The sequence below is a fragment of the Petromyzon marinus genome (assembly GCF_048934315.1).
Source record: "Petromyzon marinus isolate PM22_M1 ecotype Great Lakes invasive population chromosome 68 unlocalized genomic scaffold, UKy_Petmar_22M1.pri1.0 chr68_unloc.1, whole genome shotgun sequence".
Classification (NCBI taxonomy): Eukaryota; Metazoa; Chordata; class Hyperoartia; order Petromyzontiformes; family Petromyzontidae; genus Petromyzon; species Petromyzon marinus.
In genome coordinates this window covers 5962064-5975673 of record NW_027422597.1, presented here as the reverse complement: position 1 = coordinate 5975673, position 13610 = coordinate 5962064, and the positions used below count along the sequence as shown (strand labels likewise).

The following is a 13610-nucleotide window of genomic DNA, read 5'->3' as shown; positions in this document are numbered from 1 at the left end:
AATATTAGTATGTGTACACTTATACTAACTAATATTGGCGTGTGTACATTAATACTAACTAATATTAATGTGTGTACACTAATATTAACTAATATTAGTGTGTATAAACTAATACAAACGAATATTAGTTTGTGTACACTCAAACTAACTAATATTAGTGTGTGGACACGAATACTAATGAACATTATTTTGTATACACTTACACTAAATAATATAAGTATGTATACACTAATACTAACTAATATTAGTGTGAGTACACTAATACTAACTAATATTTGTTTTTGTACACTAATACTAACTAATATTAGTACGTGTACACTAATACTGAATAATATTAGTATGTGTACACTAATACTAACTAATATTAATGTGTACACTAATACTAACTAATATTAGTATGTGTACACTAATAAAAACTAATATTAGTATTAGTACTAATATTAGTGTGTGGACACGAATACTAATGAACATTATTTTGTATACACTTACACTAAATAATATAAGTATGTATACACTAATACTAACTAATATTAGTGTGAGTACACTAATACTAACTAATATTTGTTTTTGTACACTAATACTAACTAATATTAGTACGTGTACACTAATACTGAATAATATTAGTATGTGTACACTAATACTAACTAATATTAATGTGTACACTAATACTAACTAATATTAGTATGTGTACACTAATAAAAACTAATATTAGTATGTGAACACTAATTTTAACTACAATTAGTATGTGTACACTAATACTAACTAATATTAGTATGTGGACACTAATATTAACAAATATGAGGATGTGTACACTAACACTAACTAATATTAGTATGTGTAAACTAATACTAAATAATATTAGTATGTGTACACTAACACTAACTAATATTAGTGTGTACACAGATTCTAACTAATATTAGTGTGTGTACAGTAATACTAACTAATGTTAGTTTGTGTACACTAATACTAACTAATATGAGTGTGTACACTAATACTAACTAATATTAGTATGTGTACACTAATACTAACTAATATTAGTATGTGTACACTTATATTAACTAATATTAGTGTGTGTACACTAATACTAAATAATAGTTTTGTGTATACACTAATACTAACTAATATTAGTGTGTGACACTGCTACTAACTAATATTAGTGTGTGTAAACTTATGCTAACTAATATTAGTATGTGTACAAACTATACTAACTAATATTAGTATGTGTACACTTATTCTAACTAATTTTAGTGTGTGTACACTAATACTAACTAATATTAGTGTGTAGACACTAATACTAACTAATATAAGTGTGTGTACACTAATACAAATGAATATTAGTTTGTATACACTAACACTAACTAATTTTTGCGTGTGTACACTAATACTAACTAATATTAGTGTACACTAATACTAACTAATATAAGTGTGTGTACACTAATACAAATGAATATTAGTTTGTATACACTAACACTAACTAATTTTTGCGTGTGTACACTAATACTAACGAATATTAGTTTGTAAACACTAATACTAACTAATATTCGTGTGTATACACTAATACTAACTAATATTAGTGTTTACACTAATACAAACTAATATTAGTATGTGTACACTAATACAAACGAATATTAGTTTGTATACACTAATACTAACTAATATTAGTGTGTGTACACTAATACTAACTAATATTAGTTTGTGTACACCAACACTAAATCATATTAGTGTGTGTACACTAATACTAACTAATAGTAGTGTGTATACACTAATACTAACTAATATTAGTGTGTGTACACTACTACTAACTAATATTAGTGTGTGTAAACTAATGATAACTAATATTAGTATGTTTACAATAATACTAACTAATATTAGTATGTGTACACTTATACTAACTAATATTGGTGTGTGTACATTAATACTAACTAATATTAATACTAACTAATATTGGTATGTGGAAATTTATATTAATAAATATGAGTATGTGTACACTAACACTAATATTAGTATGTGTAAACTAATACTAAATAATATTAGTAAGTGTACACTAACTAATATTAGTGTGTACACTGATCCTAACTAATATTAGTGTGTGTACAGTAATACTAACTAATGTTAGATTGTGTACACTAATACTAACTAATCTTAGTGTGTGTACAGTAATAATAACTAATATTATTGTATGTACACTAATACTCTCTAATACTATCGTGTGTATACTAATACTAACTAATATTAGTGTGTGTACACTAATACTAACTAATATTATTATGCGTACAATAATACTAACTAATATTATTATGTGTACACTAATACTAGCTAATATTAGTATGTGTACACTAACACTAAATCATATAGTGTGTTTACACTAATAGTAACTAATAGTAGTGTGTATACACTAATAATAATTAATATTAGTGTGTATACTAATACTAACTAAACAAGTATGTGTACACTAATACTAACTAATATTAGTATGTGTTCACTAATACTAACTAATATTAGTATGTGTACACTAATATCAACTATTATTAGTGTGTGTACACTAATAACTAATTTTTGTGTGTGTACACTCATACTTACTAATATTAGTGTCTGGACACTAATTCTAACGAATAATTAGTTTGTATACACTAATACTAACTAATAATAGTGTGTGTACAGTAAAACTAACTAATATTAGTGTTTGTACACTAATACAAACTAATATTATTGTGTGTATACTATTACTAACTAATATTAGTGTGTGTACACTAATACTAACTAATATTAGTGTGTTTACACTAATACTAACTAATATTAGTATGTGTACACTAATAACAACTAATATTATTATGTATACACTAATACTAACTAATATTGTTGTGTGTACATTAATACTAACTAATATTAGTGTGTGCACACTAATAATAACTAATATTAGTGTGTGTACACTAATACTAACTAATGTAAGTTTGTGTACACTAACTCTAAATAATATAATTGTGTGTACACTAATAATAACTAATATTATTAACTAATATTAGTATGTGTACACTAATAATAACTAACATTAGTATGTGTACTCTAACACTAACTAATATTAGTATGTGTATACTAATACTAACTAATATTAGTGTTTGTACACAAATAATAACTAATATTAGTAAGTGTACACTAATACTAACTAATATTCGTGTGTGTACATAAATACTAACTAATATTAGTGTGTGCACACTAATACTTAATAATATTAGTATGTGTACACTCATACCAACTAATAGTAGTGTGTGGACACTAATGCTAACGAATATTAGTTTGTATACACTAATACTAACTAAAATTAGTTCTTTGTACACTAATACTAACTAATATACGTTTGTGTACACTAACACTAAATCATATTAGTGTGTGTACACTAATACTAACATAGTAGTGTCAGTTTAACAGTTACAGGCTTAGTGCGGCCTGGAAGCGTATTATTAAATAATACACATTACATTTTGATTTAAAGAATTACTAATCTACAACTCATTAATAATCATAACCAATGACTGATTACTAATCGATTATATAATTGCAATACCCCCCCCCTCCGCCTCTAATCACTGCACCAGATATGAGTTAAGTGATGACGTCACCCTGCTGCTCTATATAAGACCGGGAGCAAGCGAGGGCTTTACCATTCTGGCGAATTGCCCGATGATGCTGGATGTATTTACCAGCGAAACGTCGTACTCAAACTGTAAATGTGGATTCACTCTTCAACACACCGGTGGGCTAAAGTAGTGAATTATTTGTCTTTTGTCAACCTGACACTTTTTTTTTGCTGATTGGCCGTGTCGGGTGGTGGAGGGTTACGACACATTTATAAATAACGCGATCTAACCCAAAAACCTTTATTATGAATTATAGTAGTGTGTATACACTAATACTAACTAATATTAGTGTGTGTACACTAATACTAACTAATATTAGTGTGTGTACACTAATCTAACTAATATGAGTTTGTGTACACTAATACTAACTAATATTAGAGTGTGTACACTCATACTAACTAATATTAGTGTGTGTACACTAATACTAACTAATATTAGTGTGTCTACACGAATAATATCTAATATTAGTATGTGTACACTCATACTAACTAATATTAGTGTTTGTACACTAATACAAACTAATACTAGTATGTGTACACTAATACTAGCTAATATGAGTGTGTGTAAACTAATACTAAGGAATATTAGTTTGTATACACTAATACTAACGAATATTCGTGTGTCTACACTAATACTAACTAATATTAGTATGTGTACACTAATACAAACTAATTTTAGTGTGTGTACACTAATACTAACTAATATAAGTTTGTGTACACTAACACTAAATAAAATTAACGTGCGTACACATACTAACTAATATCAGTGTGTGTATAATAATACTAACTAATGCTATTGTATGTATACTAATACTAACTAATATTGGTGTGTGTACACTACTTCTAACTAATATTAGTTGTGTGTACACTAGCGCTAAATAATATTAGTATGTGTACAATAATACTAACTAAAATTAGTGTGTTTACTAATACTAACAAATATTAGTGTGTGTACACTAATACTAACTAATATTAGTGTGTGTAAACTCATACTAACTAATATTAGTGTGTGGACACAAATACTAATGAATATTAGTTTGTATACACTAACACTAACTAATATTAGTGTGTGTACAGTAAAACTAAATAATGTTTGTGTGTGTACACTAATACAAACTAATATTATTGTTTGTATACTAATACTAACTAATATTAGTGTGTGTACACTAATACTAACTAATATTAGTGTGTGTACACTAATACTAACTAATATTAGTGTGTCTACACGAATAATAACTAATATTAGTATGTGTACACTAATACTAACTAATATTAGTGTTTGTACACTAATACAAACTAATACTAGTGTGTGTACACTAATACTAGCTGATATTAGTGTGTGCACAGTAATATTAACGAATATTAGTTTGTATACACTAATACTAACGAATATTCGTGTGTGTACACTAATACTAACTAATATTAGTATGTGTACACTAATACAAACTAATTTTAGTGTGTGTACACTAATACTAACTAATATAAGTTTGTGTACACTTACACTAAATAATATTAACGTGCGTACACTAATACTAACTGATATCAGTGTGTGTATAATAATACTAACTAATACTATTGTGTTTATACTAATACTAACTAATATTGGTGTGTGTACACTACTTCTAAATAATAGTAGTTGTGTGTACACTAATGCTAACTAATATTAGTGTGTGGACACTAATCCTAATGAATATTAGTTTGTATACACTAACTAATTTTAGAGTGTGTACACTAATACTAACTAATATTAGTGTACACTAATACTAACGAATACTATTGTGTGTATTCTATTAGTAAGTAATATTAGTGTGTGTACATTAATACTAACTACTGTTAGTGTGTGTACACTAATACAAACGAATATTCGTTTGTGTACACTCATACAAACTAATATTAGTGTGTAGACACTAATACAAATGAATTTTGGTTTCATACTCTTTGGTTCTATTGGGTAAAGTCACGTAGGTGAAAATAAAATAAAAAATCACGACGTTTCGGCCACAACACAAGCGGCCTTCATCAGGTGAAGGGACGAGACTGTCTGGAGGACAGCACTGGAGTGGAATAAGGCACGCTTAGATCACGACCTTTAAGCTGTGTGAGAAGAAAAAGACCAAGCGACTTGACAAAGGAATTAACATATAATTTAGCATTGAAATGGCTCATTGAAATAGCTAAGTTAAAGTATACACATCCGCAGAGGTACCCCTTGACAAAGGAATTAGCGCTGGAGTGGAAGAAGCCACGCTTAGATCACGACCTTTAAGCTGTGTGAGAAGAAAAAGACCAAGCGTCTTGACAAAGGAATTAGCATATAATTTAGCATTGAAATGGCTCATTGAAATAGCTAAGTTAAAGTTTACACATCCGCAGAGGTACCCCTTGACAAAGGAATTAGCATCGAATTTAGCATTGAAATAGCTGAGTGAGTAGCTTGTAACTGGTCACAGAAATAGCTATGTTAAAGTTAGAGCATATACATTCACCGAGGCACCTAGTACTCATCAAACAGGAGAATTTAGCGAAACACAACCACGCTCAGACATCGGACCTGTGTGCGAGCAAACAAGGTGTTCTGACAAAGAAATTAGCATAAAAATTAGCATTTGATTGGCGGATTTTAGGAAAGAGGTGGTGTACGTGCTGGTGGACTTGCAGTTTGGCGCGGTGGGGGGGGGGGGGGGGGAAGGGGGGAGGGGCAGTTTACCTATTGATGGTGTGAAAAGGGGGGATTTATAAGAGCTGCAAAAGTTTGGGGTACCACTACTTGAAAAATATACTGTACCATTGAAATTAGTTTAATGTTTAGTTCGTATTAGAACATCTTTCCAATGTTTGCTTAATTTGAAACCATCCTCTCGGTTGAAATTGTGTCTGTGTTTGTAGATCTGAATTGCTTCATGAACAAATCTCTGATAAAAGCCCGTGGGTTTGCAAAGAACCTTGGTATCGGAGAAAATTATATCGTGATCCCCCACAGCGTTGTAACAGTGATCAGCCACGGCAGAAGAATTCGTTTTGCCGTGTTTCAAATCTGATTTCTGCTCGCGAATTCGGTCAGAGACCTGTCGCTTTGTCTCACCGATGTAGCAATCACCGCAGGTACAACTCAATTTGTAAACCCCGGGGTACTGTAAATCAGGAATGACATCCTTCACGGATGGGATCAGATCACGAATTTTGTGTACTGTGTTGAACCGGACCTGGATCTTGTGTTTGTTTAGAATTTTGGAAATCTTTTTAGTAACGCCTGCTATATATGGAAGTGTGATGGTTTTGACCGGAGTATCAAGTGGTTGTTTCTGTATAGAGGGAGAGACAGCTTGGCGGATGGTATGGTCAGAGTAACCATTCCTTTTGAGGGCCAGGTGTACATGTTTTAATTCACTGGTCAGGTGGTGTTGGTCCGAAATGCAATGAGCCCTATGGTATAAAGTTTTGATGAGATCATTCGTTTGGGCTGGGTGGTGGTGGGAATCAGGTTTCAAGTAGGTATCTGTGTGGGTGGGTTTCCTGTAGACAGAATGCCCCAATGAGCCATGAGGTCTCCTCTCAAACAGAACATCTAAGAATGGTAGCTTGCCATCTTTCTCCACTTCCATGGTGAATTTGATGGCGGGATGTCTGGAATTGATGTGGTGTAGGAAAAGGTTCAGAGCTGGGAGGCCATGTGGCCAAATGACGAAAGTGTCATCCACATATCTCTTCCACAGGGAAGGTTTGAGGGTGGAAGTCTGGATGGCGTCTGATTCAAATTTCTCCATGAAAATATTGGCTATCACTGGTGATAAGGGGGATCCCATGGGGGTACCCTCCTTTTGTTTGTAGAAGGAGCCATTCCAAGTAAAGTAGGTATTGTTGAGGCAGTGCCTAACCAGTGCAGGTGTGTCGGGGTCTAGTCCATGTTGGACCAAATTTTCAATTATTTCAATGGTATCAGGTACTGGGACCTTGGTGAACAAAGAGACCACATCGAAGCTGACAAGGATATCGTCAGGGGACAGTACAACGTCTTTGACCATAGAGACCAATTGGGCAGAGTTAAGTACTGCTGAGGCGGTCTTGCCAGTGAAAGGCAGCAAGGTATCTGGCAGAAAACCGGCTAGTCTATAGGTAGGGGAGTTGATTGTGGATATGATGGGTCGAAGTGGGGTGCCTTATTTATGAATCTTGGGAAGACCATATAATTTAGGGGGTCTTGCAGCAGAAGGTTTTAGGGAGGGACGTTTAGTTGGGTCGATTAGGGAGGTCGAACTTGTGATTGTTGGTTTTTATCGCTAGGCTATTAGTTGGAACTTAACATTAAACTAATTTCAATGGTACAGTATATTTTTCAAGTAGTGGTACCCCAAACTTTCGCAGCTCTTATAAATCCCCCCTTTTCACACCATCAATAGGTAAACTGCCCCTCCCCCCTTTCCCCCCCCCCCCCCCACCGCGCCAAACTGCAAGTCCACCAGCACGTACACCACCTCTTTCCTAAAATCCGCCAATCAAATGCTAATTTTTATGCTAATTTCTTTGTCAGAACACCTTGTTTGCTCGCACACAGGTCCGATGTCTGAGCGTGGTTGTGTTTCGCTAAATTCTCCTGTTTGATGAGTACTAGGTGCCTCGGTGAATGTATATGCTCTAACTTTAACATAGCTATTTCTGTGACCAGTTATAAGCTAATCACTCAGCTATTTCAATGCTAAATTCGATGCTAATTCCTTTGTCAAGGGGTACCTCTGCGGATGTGCATACTTTAACTTAGCTATTTCAATAAGCCATTTCAATGCTAAATCATATGCTAATTCCTTTGTCAAGGCGCTTGGTCTTTTTTCTTCTCACACAGCTTAAAGGTCGTGATTTAAGCGTGGCTTCTTCCACTCCAGCGCTAATTCCTTTGTCAAGGGGTACCTCTGCGGATGTGTATACTTTAACTTAGCTATTTCAATGAGCCATTTCAATGCTAAATTATATGCTAATACCTTTGTCAAGTCGCTTGGTCTTTTTCTTCTCACACAGCTTAAAGGTCGTGATCTAAGCGTGGCTTCTTCCACTCCAGCGCTGTCCTCCAGACAGTATCGTCCCTTCACCTGATGAAGGCCGCTTGTGTTGTGGCTGAAACGTCGTGATTTTTTGTTATTTTATTTTCACCTACGTGACTTTACCCAATAGAACCAAAGAGTATGGATCCTAGCAGTCACGAAAGCTTTAAATCTAGAATTGAATATTAGTTTGTATACACTAACACTAACTAATATTAGTGTGTGTACACTAATACTAACTAATATAAGTTTGTGTACACTAACACTAAATAATATTAGTGTGTGTCCACTAATACTAACTGATGCTATTGTGTAGACTAATATTAACGAATATGAGTGTGTATATTCTAATGCTAACTAATATTAGTGTGTGTACACTGATACTAACTAATATTAGTATGTGTACACTGATACTAACTAATATTAGTATCTGTACACTAATACTAACTATTTGTGTTTGCACAGTAATACTAACTAATATTAGTATATGTACACTAATACTAACTAATATTAGTATGTGTACACTAATACTAACTAATATTAGTATGTGTACTCTAATACTAACTAATTTTAGGATGTGAACACTAATATTAACTAAAATTAGTATGTGTACAGTAATACTAGCTAATATTAGTATGTGGACACGAATATTAACTAATATGTGTATGTGTACACTAACACTAACTAATATTAGTATGTGTAAACTAATACTAACTAATATTGGTATGTGTACACTAATACTAACTAATAGTAGTGTGTCCACTGATCCTAACTAATATTAGTGTGTGTAAGTAATACTAACTCATGTTAGTTTGTGTACACTAATACTAACTTTTATTAGTGTGTGTACACTAACAATAACTAATATTAGTTTGTATGCACTTACACTAACTAATATTAGTGTGTGTACACTAATACTAACTAATGCTATTGTGTATACTAATACTAACGAATATTAGTGTATATACTAATATTAACTAATATTAGTATGTGTACATTAATACCAACTAATATTAGTATGTGTACACTAATACTAATTAATATTAGTGTGTGTACAGTAATACTAACTAATGTTAGTTTGTGTACACTAATACTAACTAATATTAGTGTGTGTACACTAATACTAACTAATATTAGTATGTGAACACTAATATTAACTAATATTAGTATGTGTACACTAATACTAACTAATATTGGTATGTGAACACTAATATTAACTAATATTAGTATGTGTACATTAATACTAATTAATATTAGTATGTGTATACTAATACTAACTAATATTAGTATGTGAGCACTAATATTAACTAATATTAGTATGTGTACACTAATACTAACTAATTTTAGTATGTGTACACTAATCTTAACTAATATTTGTGTGTGTACAGTAATACTAACTATATTAACTAATATTAGTATGTGTACACTAATATTAACTAATATTAGTATGTGTACACTAATACTAACTAATATTGGTATGTGAACACTAATATTAACTAATATTAGTGTGTGTACAGTAATACTAACTAATATTAGTTTGTGTACACTAAAACTAACTAATATTAGAGTGTGTACACTAATATCAACTAATATTAGTTTGTGTACACTAATACTAACTAATTTTAGTGTATGTACACTAATACTAACTAATATTAGTATGTGTACACTAATACTAACTAATATTAGTGTGTGTACACTAATGCTAACTAATTTTAGTATGTGTACACGAATACTCACCACAGATGGACGCTCACCGACTCTGGACACAAACTCATCGCACGACCGCCTCCAGATTTCCTCGGATCTCAGGACGGTGACGCAGAGCGGTGTCCCCCAGGGTCGCCCCCATCACCCACACCGCTTTGCGTGCTGGCCACAAGCGCTGTGCTCTGAGAGCTTCTCGTCCGGTCAGCACTACTGGGAGGTGGACGTGGGGAGCACGAGGCAGTGTCAGGTTGGAGTCGCATACGGGACGATCCCACGGAGAGGGCGTGGTGCTGAGTGCCACCTGGGACTGAGTGACGTCTCCTGGTGTCTACAGAAAGATGACGACATCTTCTCAGTGCTGCATGGCGGGGTAGTGACGGCACTGTCGGTGCCGCAGCCTCCGCGGAGAGTCGGGGTCCACCTGGACTGGGATGCGGGGCTGCTGTCGTTTTACAGCGCCGACTCCATGGCGCCATTGCACTCGTTTCACCAAACATTCACTCAGCCCCTTCACCCTGGGCTGTGGGTGGGGGACTCAGTGAGGATTATGGATCTGAGTGGTGCTTCTTCAGAGAGGTGAACGTGAACAGCGCAGAGGGCAGACGCCACGACGCACGGCGCTCGCCACCCTCGTCAGTAAAGTCGTGAAGAAAAAAAAGATAAAAAAAGAGAAAAATGTAATAATAAACATTAAATTCAAATTTAAAGCTAAAAACCGCAAACTCATGACGTTTTGATCGCAACGTAAGTGGTCGTCATCAGTCAAGAAAAGTTTTAAGTCAAAACAATAATATTATTTTTTTAAATGTATAAATGTACTCGTACGACAGTGGCATTGTAACGCTTGTATCGTCAATTCTACAATAAAAATAGAGAACTCAAACAACAACAACAAAAATGTATTTTTCGATGTAAAGCTTTCGTGACGGAAGGGATTCATTTTCTGGGTTCTTTCGGTAAAGTCACGTAGAATGGGAATAAAATAATAAAAATAATAATAACAGAATAAAATTTTCACGACGTTTCGGAGGCAACACAAGCTTCCGTCTTCAGGTGGAACAGACACAGCAAAAAAATTAGCTGTATCTTTAAGTGAACATCTCTGGAATACCCTAGATTATATACAGGTTAAGGGGGGGGGGGGAGTACCTATCACACGACGGTCAATAGTATAGTTTATAGCATTTGTATAATAATAAATAGTATAACAGTGTAATGTTTAACATAATTAATAAGGCAATATATAGTACCGTAATTGTATAGTGAATATATAGCAGTGTGGTATACAGTAGGGTTCATAGAATAATACATAGTGTAATACTACAACCCCCTGCAGCAACAAGGGTGTTGTACTTGCTTTCCTGCAGTGGACCACCGTTCCCCCTGAACCCCATGCAGTATAACAAAAGGCGGCTTAACTTAGCCATCCCCCTCCATACCCACGTCCCTTCCTGGCTCCTCCTCCCCTTAACCTGTATATAATCTCGGGTATTCCAGAGTTGTTCACTTAAAGATACAGCGATTTGTTTTGCTGTGTCTGTTCCACCTGAAGACGGAAGCTTGTGTTGCCTCCGAAACGTCGTGAGAATTTTGTTCTGTTATTATTATTTTTATTATTTTATTCCCATTCTACGTGACTTTACCTAAAGAACCCAGAAGAATAATCCCTGCAGTCACGAAAGCTTCAAATCGAAATTTAACCGCCTCTACGGGGAGGGATTCCACACAACCTTGAGATTCTTCAACAAACTCCGGGATAAGGCTCAGCTAATCGAGTCTCTCACCTTTCTAAAGAGATGCCGAGACTCTAAGGTAATACCAACCGGATTTACACTAACCTCTGCTGCTGTAACTTCTTCTAATGCAAAACGAATTCTATTTAGGACTAGCTTAGCTCTTATCTCAGAAAAAATCAGACTTACGCGCACCAAACTAGATCAGTTAGACAAGACACTCTACAAATCACACTTATCATTGACGGCAACAATGTCCACATCGGATTGTGAACATGTAGACAATATGACTGCCTCTTCAGCTGCCACTGTCGACCAAATGTAAGAACAACTTGATTTCCAAATTCAACCGCCTCTCCAACAAGAAATCGGACCCACACACCGAAAAGCTAGACGTTAACAAAGTCGTTATTAATCGCAGTAACAGTTCTATTTCTGATGGTCTGAAAACCGTTTTACCTAAAGGACTAAACTTTGCAGTCACACCTAGACACATACCAGTTAAGGATATCATTGCCCATGTCAACGTGGCACTCAAGGGCCTGGGCCACATCGCTGCAGACGTAGCAAGATCTGAAATCGCTGAAACCCTCAAAAACGCTAAGATGCCAGCTAGCAGCATCAGCAAAGTTGAACGCTTTGAATTATCTCAATTAAAAAAAGAGGGATGACATTGTCTGAGCTGACAAGGGCAATGCCACTGTCATCATGGAGAAAACATAATATAACAACAAAATTCAGGAACTACTCAACGATGGCAGCTACACAAAAATAAGAGTTAGACCCCACCAACAGCCTCGTTACTAAAACCAACAAAATCATTTATGATTCAACACCATTAATTGATCAAACCAAACAGTTCTCATTGAAACCTTCCGGGGCCAGGCCACCAAGATTATATGGCCTTCCAAAGATACATAAAGAAGACACACCTCTTCGTCCCATCGTCTCTACTATCAACTCCCCCACTTACAAACTGGCTCGTTTTCTGTCTGAAATCCTGCGGCCTTTTACTGGAAAAAACATCTCTGGTGTTCTAAACTCTACTCACCTGGTTTCGACAATCAAGGGTATTTCCCTGTCCCCAGATGACCTGCTTGTCAGTTTTGATGTGGTTTCCCTATTCAACAAAGTTCCTGTACCTGACACCATCGCAGTCATTGAAGACTTGGTTCATCAACGACTGCATATTGATGTACCCCCCCTGGTGAGACACTTCTTAACCAACACATACTTCACCTGGAAAGGAACTTTCTACAAACAAACTGAGGGCACCCCAATGGGCCCCCCTATCGCCGGTTGTAGCCAACGTTTTCATGGAAAAATTTGAGACTGACGCCATCCAGACTGCCACTCTACGCCCGACCTTATGGAAGAGGTACGTGGATGACACTTTTGTCATCTGGCCACATGGCCGGCCTGCTCTAGACCAATACCTCGACCACATGAATTCCATACACCCAGCCATAAGATTTACCATGGAAGTCGAAAAAGATGGCAAGC

General features: G+C 34.9%; 1 protein-coding gene across 1 annotated transcript in view; it reads left to right on the top strand.

The window, feature by feature from the left end:
* The window catches only part of LOC116957999 (E3 ubiquitin-protein ligase TRIM11-like), a 30422-nt gene extending 18937 nt beyond the window's left edge, over positions 1-11485 (top strand). The window contains exon 6 of the mRNA XM_076058183.1: positions 10410-11485. Within this exon, the coding sequence (XP_075914298.1) occupies positions 10410-10954 (545 nt within the window). The 3' untranslated portion in view covers positions 10955-11485. The remainder of the gene's footprint in view (positions 1-10409) is intronic.
* The last annotated feature ends 2125 nt before the right edge of the window (positions 11486-13610 follow it).